Source organism: Diorhabda sublineata, chromosome 8 (genome assembly GCF_026230105.1).
Source record: "Diorhabda sublineata isolate icDioSubl1.1 chromosome 8, icDioSubl1.1, whole genome shotgun sequence".
In the NCBI taxonomy this organism is placed as follows: Eukaryota; Metazoa; Arthropoda; class Insecta; order Coleoptera; family Chrysomelidae; genus Diorhabda; species Diorhabda sublineata.
In genome coordinates this window covers 32,144,073-32,171,611 of record NC_079481.1, presented here as the reverse complement: position 1 = coordinate 32,171,611, position 27,539 = coordinate 32,144,073, and the positions used below count along the sequence as shown (strand labels likewise).

Genomic DNA, 27,539 nt, shown 5'->3' with positions numbered 1-27,539 from the left:
CTTTTAATGAATGTTATTTAATTCAATTGTAAAATTAATCAAGTTGAATCGCTTATAAAATAATAAAACGTGTTTTTTTGTATTAATAAAGTTTTCAAAAACGATTTTTCGAAGATTAAATTAATAACTGGCGCACTCAGTAGGATTGGTGTGGTCACGAATGTGTCAGCGTTTATTTTACTATAAAATAGGACTGTTGAAAATACCTTTTAATGAATGTTATTTAATTCAATTGTAAAATTAATCAAGTTGAATCGCTTATAAAATAATAAAACGTGTTTTTTTTTATTAATAAAGTTTTTAAAAACGATTTTTCGAAGATTAAATTAATAACTGGCGCAGTCAGTAGGATTGGTGTGGTCACGAATGTGTTAACGTTTATTTTACTATAAAATAGGACTGTTGAAATACCTTTTAATGAATGTTATTTAATTCAATTGTAAAATTAATCAAGTTGAATCGCTTATAAAATAATAAAACGTGTTTTTTTTTATTAATAAAGTTTCTAAAAACGATTTTTCGAAGATTAAATTAATAACTGGCGCAGTCAGTAGGATTGATGTGGTCACGAATGTGTCAACGTTTATTTTACTATAAAATAGGACTGTTGAAATACCTTTTAATGAATGTTATTTAATTCAATTGTAAAATTAATCAAGTTGAATCGCTTATAAAATAATAAAACGTGTTTTTTTGTATTAATAAAGTTTTTAAAAACGATTTTTCGAAGATTAAATTAATAATTGGCGCAGTCAGTAGGATTGGTGTGGTCACGAATGTGTCAACGTTTATTTTACTATGAAATAGGACTGTTGAAATACCTTTTAATGAATGTTATTTAATTCAATTATAAAATTAATCAAGTTGAATCGCTTATAAAATAATAAAACGTGTTTTTTTTTATTAATAAGTTTTTTAAAAACGATTTTTCGAAGATTAAATTAATAACTGGCGCAGTCAGTAGGATTGGTGTGGTCACGAATGTGTCAACGTTTATTTTACTATAAAATAGGACTGTTGAAATACCTTTTAATGAATGTTATTTAATTCAATTGTAAAATTAATCAAGTTGAATCGCTTATAAAATAATAAAGTTTCTAAAAACGATTTTTCAAAGATTAAATTTATAATTGGCGCAGTCAGTAGGATTGAGTGGTCACGAATGTGTCAGCGTTTATTTTACTATAAAATAGGACTGTTGAAATACTTTTTAATGAATGTTATTTAATTCAATTGTAAAATTAATCAAGTTGAATCGCTTATAAAATAATAAAACGTGTTTTTTTGTATTAATAAAGTTTTTAAAATCGATTTTTCGAAGATTAAATTTATAATTGGCGCAGTCAGTAGGATTGGTGTGGTCACGAATGTGTCAGCGTTTATTTTACTATAAAATAGGACTGTTGAAATACTTTTTAATGAATGTTATTTAATTCAATTGTAAAATTAATCAAGTTGAATCGCTTATAAAATAATAAAACGTGTTTTTTTGTATTAATAAAGTTTCTAAGAACGATTTTTCGAAGATTAAATTTATAATTGGCGCAGTCAGTAGGATTGAGTGGTCACGAATGTGTCAGCGTTTATTTTACTATAAAATAGGACTGTTGAAATACCTTTTAATGAATGTTATTTAATTCAATTGTAAAATTAATCAAGTTGAATCGCTTATAAAATAATAAAACGTGTTTTTTTGTATTAATAAAGTTTTCAAAAACGATTTTTCGAAGATTAAATTAATAACTGGCGCACTCAGTAGGATTGGTGTGGTCACGAATGTGTCAGCGTTTATTTTACTATAAAATAGGACTGTTGAAAATACCTTTTAATGAATGTTATTTAATTCAATTGTAAAATTAATCAAGTTGAATCGCTTATAAAATAATAAAACGTGTTTTTTTTTATTAATAAAGTTTTTAAAAACGATTTTTCGAAGATTAAATTAATAACTGGCGCAGTCAGTAGGATTGGTGTGGTCACGAATGTGTTAACGTTTATTTTACTATAAAATAGGACTGTTGAAATACCTTTTAATGAATGTTATTTAATTCAATTGTAAAATTAATCAAGTTGAATCGCTTATAAAATAATAAAACGTGTTTTTTTTTATTAATAAAGTTTCTAAAAACGATTTTTCGAAGATTAAATTAATAACTGGCGCAGTCAGTAGGATTGATGTGGTCACGAATGTGTCAACGTTTATTTTACTATAAAATAGGACTGTTGAAATACCTTTTAATGAATGTTATTTAATTCAATTGTAAAATTAATCAAGTTGAATCGCTTATAAAATAATAAAACGTGTTTTTTTGTATTAATAAAGTTTTTAAAAACGATTTTTCGAAGATTAAATTAATAATTGGCGCAGTCAGTAGGATTGGTGTGGTCACGAATGTGTCAACGTTTATTTTACTATGAAATAGGACTGTTGAAATACCTTTTAATGAATGTTATTTAATTCAATTATAAAATTAATCAAGTTGAATCGCTTATAAAATAATAAAACGTGTTTTTTTTTATTAATAAGTTTTTTAAAAACGATTTTTCGAAGATTAAATTAATAACTGGCGCAGTCAGTAGGATTGGTGTGGTCACGAATGTGTCAACGTTTATTTTACTATAAAATAGGACTGTTGAAATACCTTTTAATGAATGTTATTTAATTCAATTGTAAAATTAATCAAGTTGAATCGCTTATAAAATAATAAAGTTTCTAAAAACGATTTTTCAAAGATTAAATTTATAATTGGCGCAGTCAGTAGGATTGAGTGGTCACGAATGTGTCAGCGTTTATTTTACTATAAAATAGGACTGTTGAAATACTTTTTAATGAATGTTATTTAATTCAATTGTAAAATTAATCAAGTTGAATCGCTTATAAAATAATAAAACGTGTTTTTTTGTATTAATAAAGTTTTTAAAATCGATTTTTCGAAGATTAAATTTATAATTGGCGCAGTCAGTAGGATTGGTGTGGTCACGAATGTGTCAGCGTTTATTTTACTATAAAATAGGACTGTTGAAATACTTTTTAATGAATGTTATTTAATTCAATTGTAAAATTAATCAAGTTGAATCGCTTATAAAATAATAAAACGTGTTTTTTTGTATTAATAAAGTTTCTAAGAACGATTTTTCGAAGATTAAATTTATAATTGGCGCAGTCAGTAGGATTGGTGTGGTCACGAATGTGTCAGCGTTTATTTTACTATAAAATAGGACTGTTGAAATACCTTTTAATGAATGTTATTTAATGCAATTGTAAAATTAATCAAGTTGAATCGCTTATAAAATAATAAAACGTGTTTTTTTGTATTAATAAAGTTTCTAAAAACGATTTTTCGAAGGTTATATTAATAATTGGCGCAGTCAGTAGGATTGGTGCGGTCGCGAATTTTATGCATAGTGCGATGAAATACTCGACTTCTTATTATACTATAAAAATTGAAGAGACTTTGCAGCAAGTCAAGGGTGGTTTATAAAAAAGAAATGGACTTTTAGGGAAGGTGGAAGTGTTAATAATAAGTTTGCTTAGACTTTGCTTATTAACTTGTTTCTATAAATGAAAAATGTTACGGAGGAAAACTTAGTTGACAGTTTTACTTGCAGTGAATATGGACGGATCAAGAATTGAATGACGACGAGTTATTGGAGATACGAAACGACAAAAGCGAATTTTCAATTAACTGCTTTGTCCACAACAACCTTCCTAAATTGTCCAACGTAGAATTCTATGAATTGTTGAGCTCCTTTTAGGATCCGTTGGCAATCAGCTAACTGGGAATGTCATGATTCTAATCTGGTTCCGTAGAAGAAAATCAGGCAAATGGATGAAGATGTTGCTGTCCCAGGTTCACTAACCGATGGCGACGTGTCATCTGCGAGAGATACAAATGAAAAAATCAACGATGCGGACGAGGACATCAAAACCTTTGGCAGAAGTGTCAGTTAAAGAAGCAAGAGCCTCATTCGACATCTTACAAAGCTTCTGTCTACAAAACTAGAGCATTTCAGGTACTTTTTCTCTTATAAAAAGTTATTGAACAGCTTTCTGTCGAAATATTAGTTAATTCAAATTAGTTTTATTTCTTTTCGAGTTTCGAATTAACGAAAGTCTACTGTATGTCGTCAATAGAGAAGATGCAGTTTTTTTTTTTTATATTATTTCGTACGTACTTAAGACAATCCATATTGCGACAGATGACATTAATACCTAAATTGTACAAATTACGCCAGATGAAATATACCAAGAATAGAACGAAGATTAACCAGATTCTTGACTAACATGGTGTAATAAAAATCATTATCATTAGCTTTATAATGTTTTTCATACTCGTTTTATAATTATTTCAACCTAATGAAAGTTGAAATTGGTATGAAGTTTGTTTGGAATTTCCTCATAAGAAGAAGAAGAAGAAATTAACACCAAAATGGTGGAACAGCTACAAGAACGAATTTTGGTTTTCAATATTTTTATTTTCTTATCGTTTTTCGTTTTCTATCGTCTCTATTCTTTTAACTAAGTACCCAGCGTAATGTTCATCGCGCAAAAACCAGTTGTTTGACGTGGACACCGATTTACGATGATATTCAAAAAAACTAACCTACCGACTGTTTCATATCCCAACAAAACATATATCCAAAACTCAAATAAACCCATCGCGCGTGCCTGATCTCTAGAAGCAGCGTAGTTCGGTTATACACGACTAGATATTAGAGAGCTGCTCGCTTCGTTGTCGCTCAGAAGTCCAATTTCATCTTTTTGAATCAAAAACTTCTCGCCTGGGTTTGAGGAAGTACAAAATAGGAGGGGGTGTCATGAACAGTACGAAAGGTACAGGGATGTTGGTTAATTAAGTCAATTACACGTTTTCGCGTGCCTGATCTCTAGAAACAGCGTAGTTCCGTTATAAACGACTAGATATTAGAGATCTGCTCGCTTCGTTGTCGCTCAGAAGTCCAATTTCATCTTTTTGAATCAAAAACTTCTCGCCTGGGTTTGAGGAAGTACAAAATAGGAGGGGGTGTCATGAACAGTACGAAAGGTACAGGGATGTTGGTTAATTAAGTCAATTACACGTTTTCGCGTGCCTGATCTCTAGAAACAGCGTAGTTCCGTTATACACGACTAGATATTAGAGATTTGCTCGCTTCGTTGTCGCTCAGAAGTCCAATTTCATCTTTTTGAATCAAAAACTTCTCGCCTGGGTTTGAGGAAGTACAAAATAGGAGGGGGTGTCATGAACAGTACGAAAGGTACAGGGATGTTGGTTAATTAAGTTAATTACACGTTTTCGCGTGCCTGATCTCTAGAAACAGCGTAGTTCCGTTATACACGACTAGATATTAGAGATTTGCTCGCTTCGTTGTCGCTCAGAAGTCCAATTTCATCTTTTTGAATCAAAAACTTCTCGCCTGGGTTTGAGGAAGTACAAAATAGGAGGGGGTGTCATGAACAGTACGAAAGGTACAGGGATGTTGGTTAATTAAGTTAATTACACGTTTTCGCGTGCCTGATCTCTAGAAACAGCGTAGTTCCGTTATACACGACTAGATATTAGAGATTTGCTCGCTTCGTTGTCGCTCAGAAGTCCAATTTCATCTTTTTGAATCAAAAACTTCTCGCCTGGGTTTGAGGAAGTACAAAATAGGAGGGGGTGTCATGAACAGTACGAAAGGTACAGGGATGTTGGTTAATTAAGTTAATTACACGTTTTCGCGTGCCTGATCTCTAGAAACAGCGTAGTTCCGTTATACACGACTAGATATTAGAGATTTGCTCGCTTCGTTGTCGCTCAGAAGTCCAATTTCATCTTTTTGAATCAAAAACTTCTCGCCTGGGTTTGAGGAAGTACAAAATAGGAGGGGGTGTCATGAACAGTACGAAAGGTACAGGGATGTTGGTTAATTAAGTTATTTACACGTTTTCGCGTGCCTGATCTCTAGAAACAGCGTAGTTCCGTTATAAACGACTAGATATTAGAGATCTGCTCGCTTCGTTGTCGCTCAGAAGTCCAATTTCATCTTTTTGAATCAAAAACTTCTCGCCTGGGTTTGAGGAAGTACAAAATAGGAGGGGGTGTCATGAACAGTACGAAAGGTACAGGGATGTTGGTTAATTAAGTTATTTACACGTTTTCGTGTGCCTGATCTCTAGAAACAGCGTAGTTCCGTTATACACGACTAGATATTAGAGATTTGCTCGCTTCGTTGTCGCTCAGAAGTCCAATTTCATCTTTTTGAATCAAAAACTTCTCGCCCGGGTTTGTGGAAGTACAAAATAGGAGGGAGTGTCATGAACAAATACGAAAGGTACAGGGATGTTGGTTAATTAAGTCAATTACACGATTTTGCGTGCCTGATCTCTAGAAGCAGCGTAGTTCCGTTATAAACGACTAGATATTAGAGATCTGCTCGCTTCGTTGTCGCTCAGAAGTCCAATTTCATCTTTTTGAATCAAAAACTTCTTGCCTGGGTTTGAGGAAGTACAAAATAGGAGGGAGTGTCATGAACAAATACGAAAGGTACAGGGATGTTGGTTAATTAAGTCAATTACACGATTTTGCGTGCCTGATCTCTAGAAGCAGCGTAGTTCCGTTATAAACGACTAGATATTAGAGATCTGCTCGCTTCGTTGTCGCTCAGAAGTCCAATTTCATCTTTTTGAATCAAAAACTTCTCGCCTGGGTTTGAGGAAGTACAAAATAGGAGGGAGTGTCATGAACAAATACGAAAGGTACAGGGATGTTGGTTAATTAAGTCAATTACACGATTTTGCGTGCCTGATCTCTAGAAGCAGCGTAGTTCCGTTATAAACGACTAGATATTAGAGATCTGCTCGCTTCGTTGTCGCTCAGAAGTCCAATTTCATCTTTTTGAATCAAAAACTTCTCGCCTGGGTTTGAGGAAGTACAAAATAGGAGGGAGTGTCATGAACAAATACGAAAGGTACAGGGATGTTGGTTAATTAAGTCAATTACACGATTTTGCGTGCCTGATCTCTAGAAGCAGCGTAGTTCCGTTATACACGACTAGATATTAGAGATTTGCTCGCTTCGTTGTCGCTCAGAAGTCCAATTTCATCTTTTTGAATCAAAAACTTCTCGCCTGGGTTTGAGGAAGTACAAAATAGGAGGGGGTGTCATGAACAGTACGAAAGGTACAGGGATGTTGGTTAATTAAGTCAATTACACGTTTTCGCGTGCCTGATCTCTAGAAGCAGCGTAGTTCCGTTATACACGACTAGATATTAGAGATTTGCTCGCTTCGTTGTCGCTCAGAAGTCCAATTTCATCTTTTTGAATCAAAAACTTCTCGCCCGGGTTTGTGGAAGTACAAAATAGGAGGGAGTGTCATGAACAAATACGAAAGGTACAGGGATGTTGGTTAATTAAGTCAATTACACGATTTTGCGTGCCTGATCTCTAGAAGCAGCGTAGTTCCGTTATAAACGACTAGATATTAGAGATTTGCTCGCTTCGTTGTCGCTCAGAAGTCCAATTTCATCTTTTTGAATCAAAAACTTCTCGCCTGGGTTTGAGGAAGTACAAAATAGGAGGGGGTGTCATGAACAGTACGAAAGGTACAGGGATGTTGGTTAATTAAGTCAATTACACGTTTTCGCGTGCCTGATCTCTAGAAGCAGCGTAGTTCCGTTATACACGACTAGATATTAGAGATTTGCTCGCTTCGTTGTCGCTCAGAAGTCCAATTTCATCTTTTTGAATCAAAAACTTCTCGCCCGGGTTTGTGGAAGTACAAAATAGGAGGGAGTGTCATGAACAAATACGAAAGGTACAGGGATGTTGGTTAATTAAGTCAATTACACGATTTTGCGTGCCTGATCTCTAGAAGCAGCGTAGTTCCGTTATAAACGACTAGATATTAGAGATTTGCTCGCTTCGTTGTCGCTCAGAAGTCCAATTTCATCTTTTTGAATCAAAAACTTCTCGCCTGGGTTTGAGGAAGTACAAAATAGGAGGGGGTGTCATGAACAGTACGAAAGGTACAGGGATGTTGGTTAATTAAGTCAATTACACGTTTTCGCGTGCCTGATCTCTAGAAGCAGCGTAGTTCCGTTATACACGACTAGATATTAGAGATTTGCTCGCTTCGTTGTCGCTCAGAAGTCCAATTTCATCTTTTTGAATCAAAAACTTCTCGCCTGGGTTTGAGGAAGTACAAAATAGGAGGGGGTGTCATGAACAGTACGAAAGGTACAGGGATGTTGGTTAATTAAGTCAATTACACGTTTTCGCGTGCCTGATCTCTAGAAGCAGCGTAGTTCCGTTATACACGACTAGATATTAGAGATTTGCTCGCTTCGTTGTCGCTCAGAAGTCCAATTTCATCTTTTTGAATCAAAAACTTCTCGCCTGGGTTTGAGGAAGTACAAAATAGGAGGGGGTGTCATGAACAGTACGAAAGGTACAGGGATGTTGGTTAATTAAGTCAATTACACGTTTTCGCGTGCCTGATCTCTAGAAGCAGCGTAGTTCCGTTATACACGACTAGATATTAGAGATTTGCTCGCTTCGTTGTCGCTCAGAAGTCCAATTTCATCTTTTTGAATCAAAAACTTCTCGCCCGGGTTTGTGGAAGTACAAAATAGGAGGGAGTGTCATGAACAAATACGAAAGGTACAGGGATGTTGGTTAATTAAGTCAATTACACGATTTTGCGTGCCTGATCTCTAGAAGCAGCGTAGTTCCGTTATAAACGACTAGATATTAGAGATTTGCTCGCTTCGTTGTCGCTCAGAAGTCCAATTTCATCTTTTTGAATCAAAAACTTCTCGCCTGGGTTTGAGGAAGTACAAAATAGGAGGGGGTGTCATGAACAGTACGAAAGGTACAGGGATGTTGGTTAATTAAGTCAATTACACGTTTTCGCGTGCCTGATCTCTAGAAGCAGCGTAGTTCCGTTATACACGACTAGATATTAGAGATTTGCTCGCTTCGTTGTCGCTCAGAAGTCCAATTTCATCTTTTTGAATCAAAAACTTCTCGCCTGGGTTTGAGGAAGTACAAAATAGGAGGGGGTGTCATGAACAGTACGAAAGGTACAGGGATGTTGGTTAATTAAGTTATTTACACGTTTTCGCGTGCCTGATCTCTAGAAACAGCGTAGTTCCGTTATACACGACTAGATATTAGAGATCTGCTCGCTTCGTTGTCGCTCAGAAGTCCAATTTCATCTTTTGGATTCAAAAACTTCTCGCCTGGGTTTGAGGAAGTACAAAATATGAGGGGGTGTCATGAACAGTACGAAAGGTACAGGGATGTTGGTTAATTAAGTCAATTACACGTTTTCGCGTGCCTGATCTCTAGAAGCAGCGTAGTTCCGTTATAAACGACTAGATATTAGAGATCTGCTCGCTTCGTTGTCGCTCAGAAGTCCAATTTCATCTTTTTGAATCAAAAACTTCTCGCCTGGGTTTGAGGAAGTACAAAATAGGAGGGGGTGTCATGAACAGTACGAAAGGTACAGGGATGTTGGTTAATTAAGTTAATTACACGTTTTCGCGTGCCTGATCTCTAGAAACAGCGTAGTTCCGTTATACACGACTAGATATTAGAGATTTGCTCGCTTCGTTGTCGCTCAGAAGTCCAATTTCATCTTTTTGAATCAAAAACTTCTCGCCTGGGTTTGAGGAAGTACAAAATAGGAGGGGGTATCATGAACAAGTACGAAAGGTACAGGGATGTTGGTTAATTAAGTCAATTACACGTTTTCGCGTGCCTGATCTCTAGAAGCAGCGTAGTTCTGTTATAAACGACTAGATATTAGAGAGCTGCTCGCTTCGTTGTCGCTCAGAAGTCCAATTTCATCTTTTAGATTCAAAAACTTCTCGCCCGGGTTTGTGGAAGTACAAAATAGAAAGGGTTGTCATGAACAAATACGAAAGGTACAGGGATGTTGGTTAATTAAGTCAATTACACGTTTTTGCGTGCCTGATCTCTAGAAGCAGCGTAGTTCCGTTATAAACGACTAGATATTAGTGAGTTGGTCTGGCTGGCTATAATGATCTGGAGTTTTGTTATTTTTCAAATTGAACTGGACATATTTCTGCTTGGAAAGTACTTATTGAATAACTCGAGTTTTCTTTTTCAACTGGATTTTTTCAAAAAGATATACATTTACAAAGTCATGTTGTTTTTCAAGTTAGATCTGAAGCTCAATCACCTGATTTGCTTATCGTGTTTATTTACTATTTATGAAACCATCTCGAAAGGTTTGTCTAGTCAGGTTATTAATTAAATATGTAAACAAAATATGACCTTGAACCCCCGCGACAATTGTTTTATATATTGTTGTAAGTCCGTTTGATTGACTGTTTTGTTTTTTTTTTACTTTGATAAAAATTGATAACGAACGTTTCTAATTCCACGTTTTTTATTTATTATTGTATCAAATTGATGCATTATTTTGATTACCTGTTAGGTAAACAATGAATAAGGTATTTGCTTCATTATGGAATGTCATAATTCCTAAATCGAAGTCTAGAAAAGACTGTAAACATTGTCGCTCTATTTCACAAAAAGTTTCGCGAGAAAAATAAACGACGTAGACATCCCAGACGTAAATATTATTTTTAAATATTATATTAACTAAAAGGGTAGAAAGTTCAAGAGAGGTGAATACACCTGGCGTCAACCCTGTAAGTCACTGGCAAAAAAACTAAAAAAATAAAACATGTCTCTGCGTTTATTTTACTATAAAATCTTAGTTAATTCAAGTTGAATCGCTTATAAAATAATTTTTTTGCACTAATAAGGTTTTTAAAAACGATTTTTCGAAGGTTAAATTTATAATTGGCGCAGTCAGTAGGATTGGTATAGTCACGAATGAGTCAGCGTTTATTTTTCTATAAAATAGGACTGTTGAAATACCTTTTAATGAATGTTATTTAATGCAATTGTAAAAATAATAAAGTTCAATCGCTTATTAAATAATAAAACGTGTTTTTTGTATTAATAAAGTTTTCAAAAACGATTTTTCGAAGGTTAAGTTTATAATTGGCGCAGTCAGTAGGATTCGTGCGGTCACTAATGTATCAACGTTTATTTTACTACAAATAGGACTTTTGAAATACCTTTTAATGAATGTTATTTAATTCAATTGTGAAATTAATCAAGTTGAATCGCTTATAAAATAATAAAACGTGTTTTTTTGTATTAATAAAGTTTTCAAAAACCATTTTTCGAAGGTTAAATTTATAATTGGCGCAGACAGTAGGATTCGTGCGGTCACTAATGTGTCAGCGTTTATTTTTCTATAAAAAGGACTGTTGAAATACCTTTCAATGAACGTTATTTAATTCAATTGTAAAAATAATCAAGTTGAATCGCTTATAAAATAATAAAACGTGTTTTTTTGTATTAATAAAGGTTTTAAAAACGATTTTTCGAAGGTTAAATTTATAATTGGCGCAGTCAGTAGGATTGGTGTGGTCACTAATGTGTCAGCGTTTATTTTACTATAAAATCTTAGTTAATTCAAGTTGAATTGCTTATAAAATAATAAAACGTGTTTTTTTGTATTAATAAAGGTTTTAAAAACGATTTTTCGAAGGTTAAATTTATAATTGGCGCAGTCAGTAGGATTCGTGCGGTCACTAATGTGTCAGCGTTTATTTTACTATAAAATCTTAGTTAATTCAAGTTGAATTGCTTATAAAATAATAAAACGTGTTTTTTTGTATTAATAAAGGTTTTAAAAACGATTTTTCGAAGGTTAAATTTATAATTGGCGCAGTCAGTAGGATTCGTGCGGTCACTAATGTGTCAGCGTTTATTTTTCTATAAAAAGGACTGTTGAAATACCTTTCAATGAACGTTATTTTAATTCAATTGTAAAAATAATCAAGTTGAATCGCTTATAAAATAATAAAACGTGTTTTTTGTATTAATAAAGGTTTTAAAAACGATTTTTCGAAGGTTAAATTTATAATTGGCGCAGTCAGTAGGATTCGTGCGGTCACTAATGTGTCAGCGTTTATTTTACTATAAAATCTTAGTTAATTCAAGTTGAATTGCTTATAAAATAATAAAACGTGTTTTTTTGTATTAATAAAGGTTTTAAAAACGATTTTTCGAAGGTTAAATTTATAATTGACGCAGTCAGTAGGATTCGTGCGGTCACTAATGTGTCAGCGTTTATTTTTCTATAAAAAGGACTGTTGAAATACCTTTCAATGAACGTTATTTAATTCAATTGTAAAAATAATCAAGTTGAATCGCTTATAAAATAATAAAACGTGTTTTTTTGTATTAATAAAGTTTTCAAAAACCATTTTTCGAAGGTTAAATTTATAATTGGCGCAGTCAGTAGGATTCGTGCGGTCACTAATGTGTCAGCGTTTATTTTTCTATAAAAAGAACTGTTGAAATACCTTTTAATGAATGTTATTTAATGCAATTGTAAAAATAATAAAGTTCAATCGCTTATTAAATAATAAAACGTGTATTTTTGTATTAATAAAGGTTTTAAAAACGATTTTTCGAAGGTTAAATTTATAATTGACGCAGTCAGTAGGATTCGTGCGGTCACTAATGTGTCAGCGTTTATTTTTATATAAAATAGGACTGTTGAAATACCTTTCAATGAAAATTATTCAATGCAATTGTAAAAATAATCAAGTTGAATCGCTCATAAAGTAGTAAAACGTGTTTTTTTGTATTAATAAAGGTTTTAAAAACGATTTTTCGAAGGTTAAATTTATAATTGGCGCGGTCAGTAGGATTGGTGTGGTCACGAATGTGTCAGCGTTTATTTTACTATAAAAAGGACTGTTGAAATACCTTTCAATGAACGTTATTTAATTCAATTGTTAAAATAATCAAGTTGAATCGCTTATAAAATAATAAAACGTGTTTTTTTGTATTAATAAAGGTTTTAAAAACGAATTTTCGAAGGTTAAATTTGTAATTGGCGCAGTCAGTAGTATTCGGAACAGGAACTTCAGATCGATGAAGACTTTTAAGAAATCAGAACATTGTAGAAAGAAGAGGATTCACAGTATATGATCTGAAAAATACCTCCGTTATTTTTAATTCTTTGTGATGGAGGATCAATCAATACGAAACGTTATTTACCTGACCCACCACCATCAGTCAGCCATGAAACGTCAACCATTATACAGAAAAGATACAAATGAAAATTCTACATAAAAATTGATACAACAAGTGATAAAGCTGCTCAAGCAGTCACCAAATTAGCCAGTACGCTGGACATAAGTCAGTCTCGGATGGAAATTTTCGATTTTCAACTGTATGGGAGGTTCAGACATGGCGTTCCTTCTTCATCTTCGGCTATAACGATAAATGCTTCTGCGTGAAGTATTTTGGTGTTGAAAAATGTGAACTACGTCAAGCTTAGGGATCTATCCAACCAAATAGTAACCCCCTCGGATTATTCTGTTCCAAGACTTGGAAAAATAGCTCGTGGAAGAAATATTTTCCAACAATGAAGAGCTAACGTTCAAAATTAAATATATTTTTCTCCAAAATCGTTGTGTTTTCTTTACTAGTCCAGGTACTTCTGGGACTAACCTCGTATTTAAGATAATTCCCGATAATGTGATATAAAATTCGATATTATACGAAATATACTCAGTGGCCCTGTATAATTCGTTAAACGTCTCTTAAAAAATAACATACTATCGATATTTTTATTAACAAGGTCATTGAAAGTCGTGCACCTCTTTCGTTTTATTCGAACTACCATTTTTCGATGAATTTCAGTCAACGAACTTTAAAATTAGTTTGTTTAAATGCATACCAAATATAAACAAACAAAATAGTTTGGAAAAAAACATCTAATGTCTGTCTAACTGTTTTTCGAAGGATCGTTAACACGTAAATTCAACGGGTTTCGATACTTGTTCCAAATTGTTTATTTTTATGTATTTGAAATTTCGAAAAATGCGCATTTTATTAATGGAAAAGTTTTAATTTGTTTAGAGATTGAATTTCACCACAAAAATTATCGTTTAATATACTTAATCGTTGTAATTAATTAAAAATAATAGTCATTTATTATAATTATTAATAATACTCAACAAAAATATTTTTAACACGCTTGTATAAGCTTCACCAATATGTGGGTTTGTTCGTTTATAACTTTCCTTCATGTCTTATTATTGTTAGTGTATCCCACCACTTTAATTCGTCTCGGATTACCTAATTTACCTATCTAACTTCTAGTTACTTTTATATACGTTAAGATTTATTGTAAACCGACCGTTTCCTGACGGGAGCCAACGCCGTAGTTAAGCGATTCCATACGTCCCTTAGTTCCAGTAACTTACCCTTTGTTTCGTATTGATTTGGCTCTAACGACCATAAATATAATTAATTATAGTTTGTGTATACAATAGGATTAGTATTTAAGGGTGTATGTACACGAATAACGTGTTCTTAATAGTCTTGACATTCGACGAGTCATAGTGAAACCACACAAATCGTTTTTCCAAAGTTATGAATTGGGTTATTTAGCTAGTACGTGACTAAATTCACGCTTACACAAGCACCGGTTTTTTTAACCATTCCAGAAGATGAAAAACTTACTGTCATCACGCCTAGTTCTTCTTCTCGAGCCTAAGAATGTCGTCGTGAGTTTTCTGCTTTAATATCGATTCATTATTGTTCAAAATTGATTTAGCAAAATAGGCTAAAGCGTCAACCTCCGGATTTACTGGTCTAGGGTTCGAATCCCGTTTAAAATACCATTTTGTGACCGCAATGATTTTGGTTTTGGTAGTTTGGAAGGTTTACCCTCCAAGCCACATTTCAGGAAAAGATAAAAATCACTCGGTGCTAGATCGGGATTGAATGTTGTCGTTGATAGTCCAGAGAATCCATGTCACATCACCTGACATCAAAAAAAAGTCCCCCGGGGTTTGTAGTTCATGGTTAAGCACATAGGCCTTCAGATAGGCCCGTCGTGCCCCATTTGACGTCACCAAAGTCCTTTGAAAAGCCGATTAGGCCTTTTGGATTTGTCATTAGGCGAATTGTGTCCCCCAGAGTTTAATTTTAGTTGGTTTATCTTGTACGACAGATATTCAAGAAACGATATTTCGGAAACCCTCGTATAATATTATTTTTATCTAAACCGATATTTACTTTACATATAAATCATTGTAAACTTTTTAGCGGATACAATGAAATTGATTTCGATGATAAAGTGACTTTGTTTAACCTATAAAATAAGGTAAATGGGTCAATAATATTTTTGTTTCCTAATCATTTTCATCCGTTACAATTTAGTCATTTTTAAATGACGTTTCGCTTTTTTATCAGTCAAAGAAAACAAAATATTTCGTTATTTTAATTGTCGAGATTATTAATTTCGTGGAGACTAAAGCCGAAACTACACGATACTGTCAACATTCACTTTCCAACGTTGACAAAACTATAACAGCGTAAATTATTCTAAAATAAACTTGATGATATTGGCAACGTTGGAAACAAAACATGACATGCGCACGTGAAGCGTCCAATTATACCATCGTCCAACGTTGGAAACGCATCGTGTGAAATCGGCTTAAGCAATAACTTTCGTACAATCAATGTTGTATTGAGTCTGCGCATTCTCATGGCGAAAGTACCTAACCTCACCTAGAGATGGCGGTAATTGCTTGAATAAAACATCTTTACAGCAAGTTTCATCAATAGTGAAGGAAATCGAGCATTTGGCTACGAAGAAAGTGTCGTTTCATCAAGACAAGGCACCAGCTCACAAATTCGTTGTTGCTACGTTTGAATCGCTACCTCATGAACCCTATACGCCAGATTTAGATCCAAGAGGTAAAAGGGCACCGAACAATAAAGCAAATATGGTTAGATGCGATATTTCCGTGTTTGCTAACCTCAAAAAAGTAACAACTCGAAGAAAATTACGATTGTCACATCACAGAAGTTAGAAAAATGTTTTAGGCTCAGGCTTTACAAAATAAAAAACAATAATTTGTTTTTTTCTACATATTTTTTAAAGTTGAATAGTACTTGAGAAGATTGTTGACTTCCTCAATGGTATAACCTTAAAGTCGGCGCATATATTTCCATTTCCTTGTGATGCACTTAACCTTTCTTTGTTTTCCACGATTATTTATATGTTTTTATGTTTGTTTTATTAGTTTAAGACGTGACAGGAGAAAATTAAACTGTACGTGTACTAATGATTTAAATATTATAAAAAACCACGGACATCTTTGATGCCAAATACATTTCTTATGGAATCGATTCTTTAATCGATCAAAGAATCGAGATCGATTATTAATTCTTACTTTGTATGTCAAATTTTTAAAATAATTTACACTCGTAATTTATAATTATTCATACGATAGACGTCGGTAATTTATTTTTTAACGTAACGATGTTCATAATAATCGTTATTAATTCATTTCCAATCTAGTTCGATATGCCGATAACGTGAAAGAATAGAATAATTAGAAACCAGTAGATCACGATCATTATCACAATAATCGTAATCATGATCGTCATAAAATAATAAATATGTATTACGTAATTTTTCTATTTATATAAATATACCACAATTCATAATATCAAAACAAATTAAAAAAATATTATAAACATAAAACTAAATCGATGTTCATCTGAACGTCACGTCAAAAGTCATACGTCATACGTCAATTCCAACCAGTTGTGTTGATTTAAAAACTTGAAAGTTCCTTAAATTGGAGAAAATGTTATATTAGTTAATGTTATTTTTGTTTATTTATAAATTATGAAATGTATTATCTACTAATGAACCGAGAATGCATTAAATTTATTTCTATTTGACAAATTGAAATTGTTTTGATTCAACATTTTACGGTAATGTACACGCCATTGTTAGTTAATTCTTCTTACTGTTAGTGTAAGTGATGGATAATGGATTTGTATTAACACTATTTGTAAAGTAACAGTATATTTCGTTTTCATCGATAAAAAAATTAACTAATAGATACGAGGTACGTCACCGATTAATCGTCACTTAATTATGACGCCTGTCATTTGTCATATTAATCTCGTTTAATATGTATACAAATGTAATGAATAAAAAAAACGATACACGATATACAACTGCACTGTTCTATATTTCAGTAGTATTATAAACTAGATTATTTACAGTAGATTTTTGTTTTTTTTTTTTTGAATAAACATTTATTCATAGCTTTCAGATTGAAGAATCTCCCGAATTACCAAAATCAGCTGATGTCCATTCCAAAATGGCCACCGTAGGGTAAATAAATACTTTTGTCGTAAGTTTCTGTGTTATTTGTTGAATTTCAGACCTTATTATTCCCAGTATTATTGCGAAATGGCATTATACTTATTCAATGGAGTTGAAACACTCTTTTTGCCACCATAGCGGAACTTTAGTTAAGTTTTGATCACTTTATCTACGCTGATACTAATTAAAGTCAATCGAGTTCTTTTTTTTTTTCACAAAAATTGATTGTTTTGACGTTTTGACGTGTTCTTAAATTGTCTAATCGATATGGATGGTTTCTTATTCCCGTTTTGCAATAAAAGAAGAAGAAACAACGAATAAGCGCCATTTTGTTACAATATAGTTTTGATTCATTCAAGTAAACCTTAATCGAGCAAAATGGGTGTTAACGCATGCGTATATATGAAATTCCCGTTTTCCAGAACTTTCCATACGACCCTTGTTGTATAATTAGAAGTTTATTTTATAAAAAATGTAATAATTCTTATTGTTGTTTATCAAAATAAATGTGTAGTACGCCTATGTAAGAATTTTTTCAAAAAAATCTATAATAAATTAAGTTGCCAATATAAAATTCGTTCAGAATAAAGTTTATACTCGTATTTAAAATAAAATTTGAAAATATGTAGAGTTTATCAAGTTTCCTGGTGATATAAATGATTTTTTACACAAATAACCTGGATGGAAAGGTAATTTTTATTACTACCCGTATATTTTCACACAAAACTAGAGCTCAAATGTAATATAGATTTTTTTTACAGTTGAATTGATTGTTTGAAGCAGTAAAACGAACGAAAATTTGTTTCAATATTTTAAAAATGTTATTTTCACGATTTTTAGGTTAGTTTATACTAAAATTTCCTATTAATACATCACAAATCGACAAAATATGTCATAAAATCACATGGTTTATTTACTGATAATTACAAAAAACTTTTTTTTTATCATGATTATATTGGAAATTTATTTCAATTTCGATATCTTCTTACGTAACCTAAGCGTAAATTCAACTTATAGATATAAAGATCAGTCAATTTGATTTATTAAATTCACAGACCTCTAATTTGTATCATTATCAGAATCTCAATATCGACACGAGTATAACCACTTATACAGTCAAGGTCTTTCAATAAATAAAATTCTAGTATATAAGGCCTAATTGACGTCTCAATTTTTAATACGTTGCCATAATGAATTCTACTCAGCGAAATATTCAAAACGATTGTATAAATATTTCAAATCTATTTTCTATTGTTTTATTAATTCAATAAATTTGTCATTACAATTCATTTTCAATAAACATACAAAACAAAACGTTCTAAAATCTAAAAAACAATAATATATTTATAAGTATAAATCCGGCAACATTGGAAATATTCAATGTTTGTCGTTACAGCTGATATAGCAATGAAATCACGAAACCCAATTTTTTATAGATTTGGTAATAAAGGTCAAGGTTTTGTTAACCACTATTCAATTCAATATTTTTCTGAAAATATTAAAATATATTCTATCAATGCATTTTGATAACGAAATTCAATGAATTTATCATTTGATTTATGTTATTTTAGGTTATGTTTGAATAATTGCCTTTATACATTGTTTTATATCTTCACGATAAATTTACTTAATGATTTCATTTCTGAAATGTGATTCATTGTTTGAACACGTATAAAATCACCTGATTTGACAATAATTAAGGTACAAGAATTTTTTATTGTTTTCACCGTTACTAATGAACCAAAAAAAGTTTTGTATTATAGTGAAATATATGGAACTAGTCGTAAAATAAAAACCGTTTGTTTTATCCTTTGAACAAAATATTAGTTTATAATATTTTATTGATACAGTTACTTGCAGTGGACTATCTGTATGTTATATATTATAACTATTTACGTTTCATTTTTGGATAAAACCAAACTCCAAATGTATATTCTACAATTTTATTACAGTCATGTTAGTACCAATACCAAATTAAAAAAGTTTTCAAAATGTACGTAAAACTTTGGGCTTGAATGTATAAAACAAGTTTATAAAGAATGTTATTTGTTTATTTTTAATCAATGTTGACCAAAAATGTTATTTTTCTAACAATATCAGAACATAAACTCAAAAAGTTGTTTATGTATCAATTTGCTAATTTTCGAGTTTAAATTTGTGAAGTTGTTCATGTCCATAGTTTTAAAACTAATTAGAATTAGAGACAGAGTTGTGCTTTGATACAAACAAAAACTTTTATAAAATGTATACTTTATTTTTGTTTTGGGTTATGCCCGCCCTGTTTATAGCATCCAACTATTTTTCTCTTACACGTGCCAAAGTTGATTTTCATAAGTGAGAATTTCAGGAAGTCAATAAAAACTAAGTATATGCCTGATATAATTGCTAACACATTCTAAAATACAACAAAAAACTTGCTGAACGTTGTGTTGATATATATTATACTTGGAATATTAATACTTTCTTTTTGTACGTTTATTTAATAAAAAAATTCGAAGATTTGTCAAAGTCACGTGTTCTAGAACGCTCTATGGAAATATTTGTGGTTGAAACGAACTCGTCAAATTCCTAACCTAACATTTTGAGTAGTGTTACGAAAACAAAACTTGAAATAAGAGAATTTCGAAGTGGAAAAACGTTAATTTGAAGGAAAATGTATGGCAAGTAATTTCTTTATTGTATATTTTCATTTTTGCCAACAATTATGACATTTTTTGGCTGATACTTTTTCCCAGGAAAGTCTTTGCTGTCTCAGCCCCTGTAGGTTGCCCCAATAATTGGTTTTGCTCCTATCTACCTTCATTTCGAATGCTTTATCATTTTTTTATAATTTTCTAGTTCTCTTCTAATAATTTTCTTCCGTTTTCCACCCATCCTTTGAAATGTGGATGGAATAATAAATTTGAAGGGTAATTGATTAGAAACTTACCTTTTTTAGTTACCAGAGTCTTTAAACGATTATAATTGAACTTAAGGATGAGGAAAAGTATTGAGGAAATAAATAAAATTCATATAATACATAAAACGATTTATTGAATGTCTGAAAGTAGAAAATTTGTAAATAGAAAATCTACAGTCGAAACAATTAGATTATTTTACAAATTGTAATGATTAAGAAATCCCGGCCGGGGACCTAACAAAATAGTCCTTAAAACTATTATCACAAAATTACTTAATTATCATAAACGATTTGTTGTACATTGCACACAAATTTTCAAGTTAGGGACATACTTTGTTCAACACGGCACTCAGACTGATAATGTCATTTTATAAAATGATAGCTGCCAAAATTGAGTCATATTGGATGTTACAAATGATTAAATATATTAAATATTATATCCCTTATTAAAAAATTCATCTTCCATCCAAAATTATCATGAAATTCACTCAACTATGCTAAAAAACAAGCAAAGCAAAATAAACCACTATAAACAAACGAAAAAAAAAAAAATAAAATAGAAATAAAAGTCAAGTTTATGAATCGGTCTTTAGATTTACAAAAAATATCGTTTTTAGGTTATTTCTTTCAAATAAATTTACAAGTACTATGAATTTTCAGAAAAATTTGTACAGTAAAAGTTGTATGACCTTGAAAATGGCAATTCCATAGATGAATTTATAGTCAAATATCAAATCACAGTGAAGGCCAGAATGATTATTTTATATTCAACATAAAAAAGAAGAAGTTATATTTTGAAGTATAGTTAAATGATAATCAGAGTGAATCATAGACAAAGTAATACTAAATTTCGCTTCCAATAAATTTCGTGTTCTAATATTAGAAGGAGATAGAAAGAAGGTTACGGTATAGCTATCTCTGTCAAGTGTTCAATTACTTGTATATTACTCCTCCCACAAATATATTTCTCTACACCCTATCTCTTTTGACCAATCAGCGCACAGCGGAACAAAGATAGCTATACTTTATACTAGAGGCTGTTTCTTTCTAAAATTAGCACAACTTTTGAATATAGAAATTATATATTTTCAGCCAACTCGAATTACTATGTCTTTGAAATGAAGGCATTGAGATTATTTTATATTTAATTATAAAAGAAGAAGCAATTGTTACGTTGATTCACTAGTGAACATAACATTAAAAGTGCATGTATATAAATATTTTCATGATAATTTTAGCATGGAAGAAATTAATTTTATAACGAAATAGTTTTTTCGAAAAAAAAACTGATACTTGCCACAACAAACGAATAAAATAGAAACAAGTTCATCACAGTACAACAAAACACGAGAATCTTTTCTCCTTTTTTTTATCACTATAATCAAAAAAATAAATAGAAATTTGAAGGAACGTACAAATTTCTTAATTCATAATTGAATCACATTGTTTTTCGTATATCTAAACGTTTAGTTAGAAGGTAGAATAAAAATTTAATGTGTAGTTTGTGGTATCAATTATATGGTTACAGTTTTATCCATATAATAAGTAAATTACGTAAACTTAGGGCAACTTTATTATTTTACAGGTATATATTGAAAAAATTGAGAGTTGTGAGAATATAAACAATATTAGGAACAGTATTGTATATGCTTTATAGTGAGTTTTTTTAAACTCAGATTGAAAGTGAGGTTAAGAACATCGCGTTGTCAGATTATTACAAACAGTTATTAATGTAAATAATCTCTTAAATACTAATATTTTGAATATGTCGTTTCTTTTGCTGTAATAGACGGTGAATTTGTGAGCAATGACGTAATTATCTGAGATTAAGATACAGAAGTCTCAGATTACTTGAATGTAAATGGAATGCATATTTATTTTCAACTTTTTTTGTCATTAATCAAAATTACTATTTAACAAATATTATGTTTACTAGAAACGAAATTATTTAAAATATCTAAATTCAAATGAATCAATAGTTTAAAGGTAGTATGGACATTATGCAACTACCGATATTGTTTTCTGTATAATTTTCAATATTGACAAAAACTGTATAATGTAATACGATCATCTAGTTTTCGATATCGAATACTGTACAGAAATACCATCCCGTATCATATTTATGTACAGTTTCTGCGCTAATTTCTGCGCAATAAGTCCAATATCGTGTCGGTGTCATATGGTATTATGAACTTAAATGAATGGCTGCTTGTGCTGCGGTATTTCTTGTATAAATAATTATGTTTACAAAGTTAATTCTCGGAAAAAACCAAAGGGAAAATGGATTAGGCCCTGGATTAAAACGAGAACAATTATTAAATTAACATAAGAAATACCGAATGGTAAGTTATGTTTATACAATGAAATAAACACGTAAATGTCAATTGATGATGACTTTTGACAGCTCCATACCACCAATCACATGATTACTTAATAAAAAAGGTACAAACTATTATATGTGAGAAAAGGTTAATTTTAAGAGGAATTATTATTTTTAATTATAGAATCATGATAAATCAACATTTTTGTATAGTTTTTTTCTTCAATTTGTTCGTTTATTTGTTTAGATTATGAAAAAAAAAACATATAACAACTTCATTTGATTATTTGGAAAAAAGTTATCAACAAATACGTGAATGAACATTTAAAACCCTGAAACCAATATAAGTTATCAATTTTTTTATTCCCATAATTTTTTTTCGTAAATCCGCCGTAAAAACGAAAATTGAAAAAAAAATCATCGAAATCGGATCATTTTTCGATTTTCAAGAATCAAAAAACGAGGGGAGTATAAAAGTATCTAAACAAGTCTGAAATGAGTACTGAAAATATAAGATATTGAACAAATTTGACAGATTTTAACATTATTTCCAATTTAAAAGTAAAGTAAGAATATAATTTCGAAATTTTTACTGAAAGAACACATAAATTAGGGTAGAGAAAATTTTATATCGAAAGATACTGTAATAATGTATATTTTCAAAAAAAAAATTGGTATTTTCTCTTCCATTCTTTGTTTCAATAATTTTTACCAAGTTCCTTTTCAAAAAATGTTCATTTATTATAATGATTAAGTGCAGGGGTATTTATATATTTTAATTATTATTACGATGACAACTTTGATACTTATAATTATTATATTTATGGTGGAAAACTCATTTTACTAGAAAAACCTGTAAATTATCAGTAGATCCATTTTTTAATTAAACGGGTACTGAAATCATAGGATATAAAATAATTTAAACAGTTCTGTTCATTATTTTTAATTCGAAAGCAAATTATGAAGTTGATTTCAAAACTTTTAAGAAAAGTACACCGAAACTAATGGTATTTCAATTCTTATTATGATTCAATGCAGGAGGTATTTATATATTTCTATTATAATTACGGTGACAACTTTGATACTTAATTATTATTTTTATGGTAGAAAAACCTGTAAATTATCGGTAGATCCATTTTTTAATTAAAAATTAGTACTGAAATCATAGGATATAAAATAATTTAAACAGTTCTATTCATTATTTTTAATTCGAAAGCAAATTATGAAGTTGATTTCAAAACTTTTACGAAAAGTCCACCGAAACTAATGGTATTTCAATTCTTATTATGATTCAATGCAGGAGGTATTTATATATTTCTATTATAATTACGGTGACAACTTTGATACTTATAATTATTATTTTTATGGTAGAAAAACCTGTAAATTATCGTAGATCCATTTTTTAATTAAAAATTAGTACTGAAATCATAGGATATAAAATAATTTAAACAGTTCTATTCATTATTTTTAATTCGAAAGCAAATTATGAAGTTGATTTCAAAACTTTTACGAAAAGTCCACCGAAACTAATGGTATTTCAATTCTTATTATGATTCAATGCAGGAGGTATTTATATATTTCTATTATAATTACGGTGACAACTTTGATACTTATAATTATTATTTTTATGGTAGAAAAACCTGTAAATTATCGGTAGATCCATTTTTTAATTAAAAATTAGTACTGAAATCATAGGATATAAAATAATTTAAACGGTTCTATTCATTATTTTTAATTCGAAAGCAAATTATGAAGTTGATTTCAAAACTTTTAAGAAAAGTACACCGAAACTAATGGTATTTCAATTCTTATTATGATTCAATGCAGGGGGTATTTATATATTTCTATTATAATTACGGTGACAACTTTGATACTTATAATTATTATTTTTATGGTAGAAAAACCTGTAAATTATCGGTAGATCCATTTTTTAATTAAAAATTAGTACTGAAATCATAGGATATAAAATAATTTAAACGGTTCTATTCATTATTTTTAATTCGAAAGCAAATTATGAAGTTGATTTCAAAACTTTTAAGAAAAGTACACCGAAACTAATGGTATTTCAATTCTTATTATGATTCAATGCAGGAGGTATTTATATATTTCTATTATAATTACGGTGACAACTTTGATACTTATAATTATTATTTTTATGGTAGAAAAACCTGTAAATTATCGTAGATCCATTTTTTAATTAAAAATTAGTACTGAAATCATAGGATATAAAATAATTTAAACAGTTCTATTCATTATTTTTAATTCGAAAGCAAATTATGAAGTTGATTTCAAAACTTTTACGAAAAGTCCACCGAAACTAATGGTATTTCAATTCTTATTATGATTCAATGCAGGAGGTATTTATATATTTCTATTATAATTACGGTGACAACTTTGATACTTATAATTATTATTTTTATGGTAGAAAAACCTGTAAATTATCGGTAGATCCATTTTTTAATTAAAAATTAGTACTGAAATCATAGGATATAAAATAATTTAAACGGTTCTATTCATTATTTTTAATTCGAAAGCAAATTATGAAGTTGATTTCAAAACTTTTAAGAAAAGTACACCGAAACTAATGGTATTTCAATTCTTATTATGATTCAATGCAGGGGGTATTTATATATTTCTATTATAATTACGGTGACAACTTTGATACTTATAATTATTATTTTTATGGTAGAAAAACCTGTAAATTATCGGTAGATCCATTTTTTAATTAAAAATTAGTACTGAAATCATAGGATATGAAATAATTTAAACGGTTCTGTTCATTATTTTTAATTCGAAAGCAAATTATGAAGTTGAATTTAAAACTTTTACGAAAAGTACACCGAAACTAATGATATTCCAATTTTTCTTAATTGGATTTACACTGAAATCATTTTCCGTTAATTATTCGTAGATTCAATAATTATTTTTAGTTATGCATTCTACCTTCTAACTAGGAAATGATTTTTATAAATGAGAAGCATTTTAATAAATAAAAGCAATAATGAGGGGAATATAATTACGAATAAACGGCAAGTTTTTTCAAATCTTTTCTCACCTTCCATAACATTAGTTCCAAGCAAGCGTTGGCGTCCTCGTAACTGTCGTGTCCGTCGACGCTTCCTTGTATAGTCCTCTTCAAAATAGTAGAAGTGAGATTTTTCAAGGATCTCCTATAAGGCAAACCGTGGTAATGGGGGAAAGTCTGCGCCGTATCGATAACCGTATAATGCACGATCTTCAAAGCACGTAAATCATTTTCTAAACCGTGTCCGATTAGAATAGTTTTCGCGTTTATAAAATTCAACAAATCTTTTTGTACGTCCGCCAAAGATTTCGTATTACTCGTTATATCGTTTTTCGTTATACCAGAAAATCTGGTATTGTAATCGACTATTTCACAATCAGGTTTAACGAAACTGTCGTACACTAATTTCCCCCCTATTCCAACCACCGTCACTTTCGTTACTTCCAAACCGCGCACTGTATAACACATTTCACAATCGAGAGCGTATACGCCGTAATGTCCTTCTTGCGGTACCTTCCTCCTCGGTTTAGTCGATATAAAATCGTCGAAAAATCCGTTCATTCCCATCGTCACCCCGTTCCACACGTGAAATTTCCCTTCCGTGCATCCCGGAGTTCCCGCCGATCGGCTGCAACAACTGTAAGCCACCTGCGGTTTCCTATCGACGAAAACGCTTTGCAGCTTCCCCCAATGATAGACGCATCCCTCTTGGGTCATATATTCAGTTTCGGTTGTGTAAAATTTCGTTTCGCATCTACAACATATCCTCGAATGGTAAACGTAGTTGCTGGGCACTAACGATTGCTCGGTGTAATTATTTATGTCGTAATACGAGCAGTAACTGCTGCTGGTACTGCTGCGGCTACTTCTACTGCAACTGCTGGCGGTCGATTCGTCCCCGCTGTCGCCGGACTCCGCAGAACCTTGACCGCTATCCGAAGTACTGCAATCGCTTCTCGGTACGAATTCCATCGCGTTCAAGTTGAAAATTGTATTATTCGCGGGTTTACACGGTTCGCTGGGGCTCTTGTAAATCGCCACCGCTCCCGGATCCACCGTAGTCTGTATCGGATACCCCATGCTCATCATTTGATCCAAAGACAACAAATAATTTTGTAGGAGATCGTAGAGCATCGTTTCCGGTATGTCCCATTGATCAGATCGATTGGACATGATTTTTTTATTGTTATTAATAGTTTGATGTTGGGTAGACGATTTTTTCGGTTTGGATTTTTTCAGTTTTTGTTTTCCCGGCGGCGAGCTATCGTCTCTTTTACGATTTTTTCTTTGTCTCCTCGATAAACCTTTCGGGCAACGGGGGGATTTTTCGTCGGTCGGTTCGACGTTGTCTTTATTCGATTCTTCGGAAATAGCAGCTTCTTTCTTTCCTCCTGGGTCAGGATCTTCTGCACACAAAAATAATATTTCATCACTATGTACACAAAAACGCTTCATTAGTTTCAATAATCACCTAGCACGTTTTATTTATACACTTTAAATAGATTTCTTTCAAATATATACCATAAACATTGATAAAAAAAAAACTATGACAATCAGAAGAAATAAATTTTATCAACACGTTCTATTTATTTATATAAACAAAATGTATTTTATTACTATTTATCTATATTCTTATTTGAAAAAAAAAAATAATTTTAATTACGCTATAATAATTTATAAAAAATAACGATTCCTTAACCAAACAATAATCCGACGCCATATTGTAACGATGACTAAAGTATTTCCGACCATAGATAACCTTTAAATACGGAGTTTCATCTCATGAGTCAAATCGTTAGAAAAATGATTAATTTCAATACCTAATTACTCGATTAGTTTGGTACATAATATAATTTAAATTTTGTATTATGTATTATGTCTATAAAAAACTACATTTATGTATATTGAAATAAGAAAACTTACACGTTATAAATAAACACGGATTTCCAAGATGGCGTCAATATTTCTAAATTGACTGGTCGAGAACAATTTTTGTAAATTGACTAACATCTAGTTGTGAAGAATAATTGATAATTGTTACTTTTGTCCTTGAA

At 31.1% G+C, this 27,539-nt stretch overlaps 1 protein-coding gene across 3 annotated transcripts in view; it reads right to left on the bottom strand.

Annotated features, from left to right (window-relative positions):
• The window catches only part of LOC130448201 (transducin beta-like protein 2), a 60,970-nt gene that overhangs the window by 27,070 nt on the left and 6,361 nt on the right, over positions 1-27,539 (bottom strand). For 2 of the 3 annotated variants that reach the window (XM_056785468.1, XM_056785467.1), the window contains exon 3: positions 20,257-26,891. The exons of the other annotated variant lie outside the window; for it this stretch is intronic. In XM_056785468.1, coding sequence (XP_056641446.1) covers positions 25,477-26,891 — 1,415 coding nt within the window. In that variant the 3' untranslated portion in view covers positions 20,257-25,476. Of the gene's footprint in view, positions 1-20,256; positions 26,892-27,539 lie in introns of those variants that run through there. 3 annotated transcript variants of the gene reach the window in all.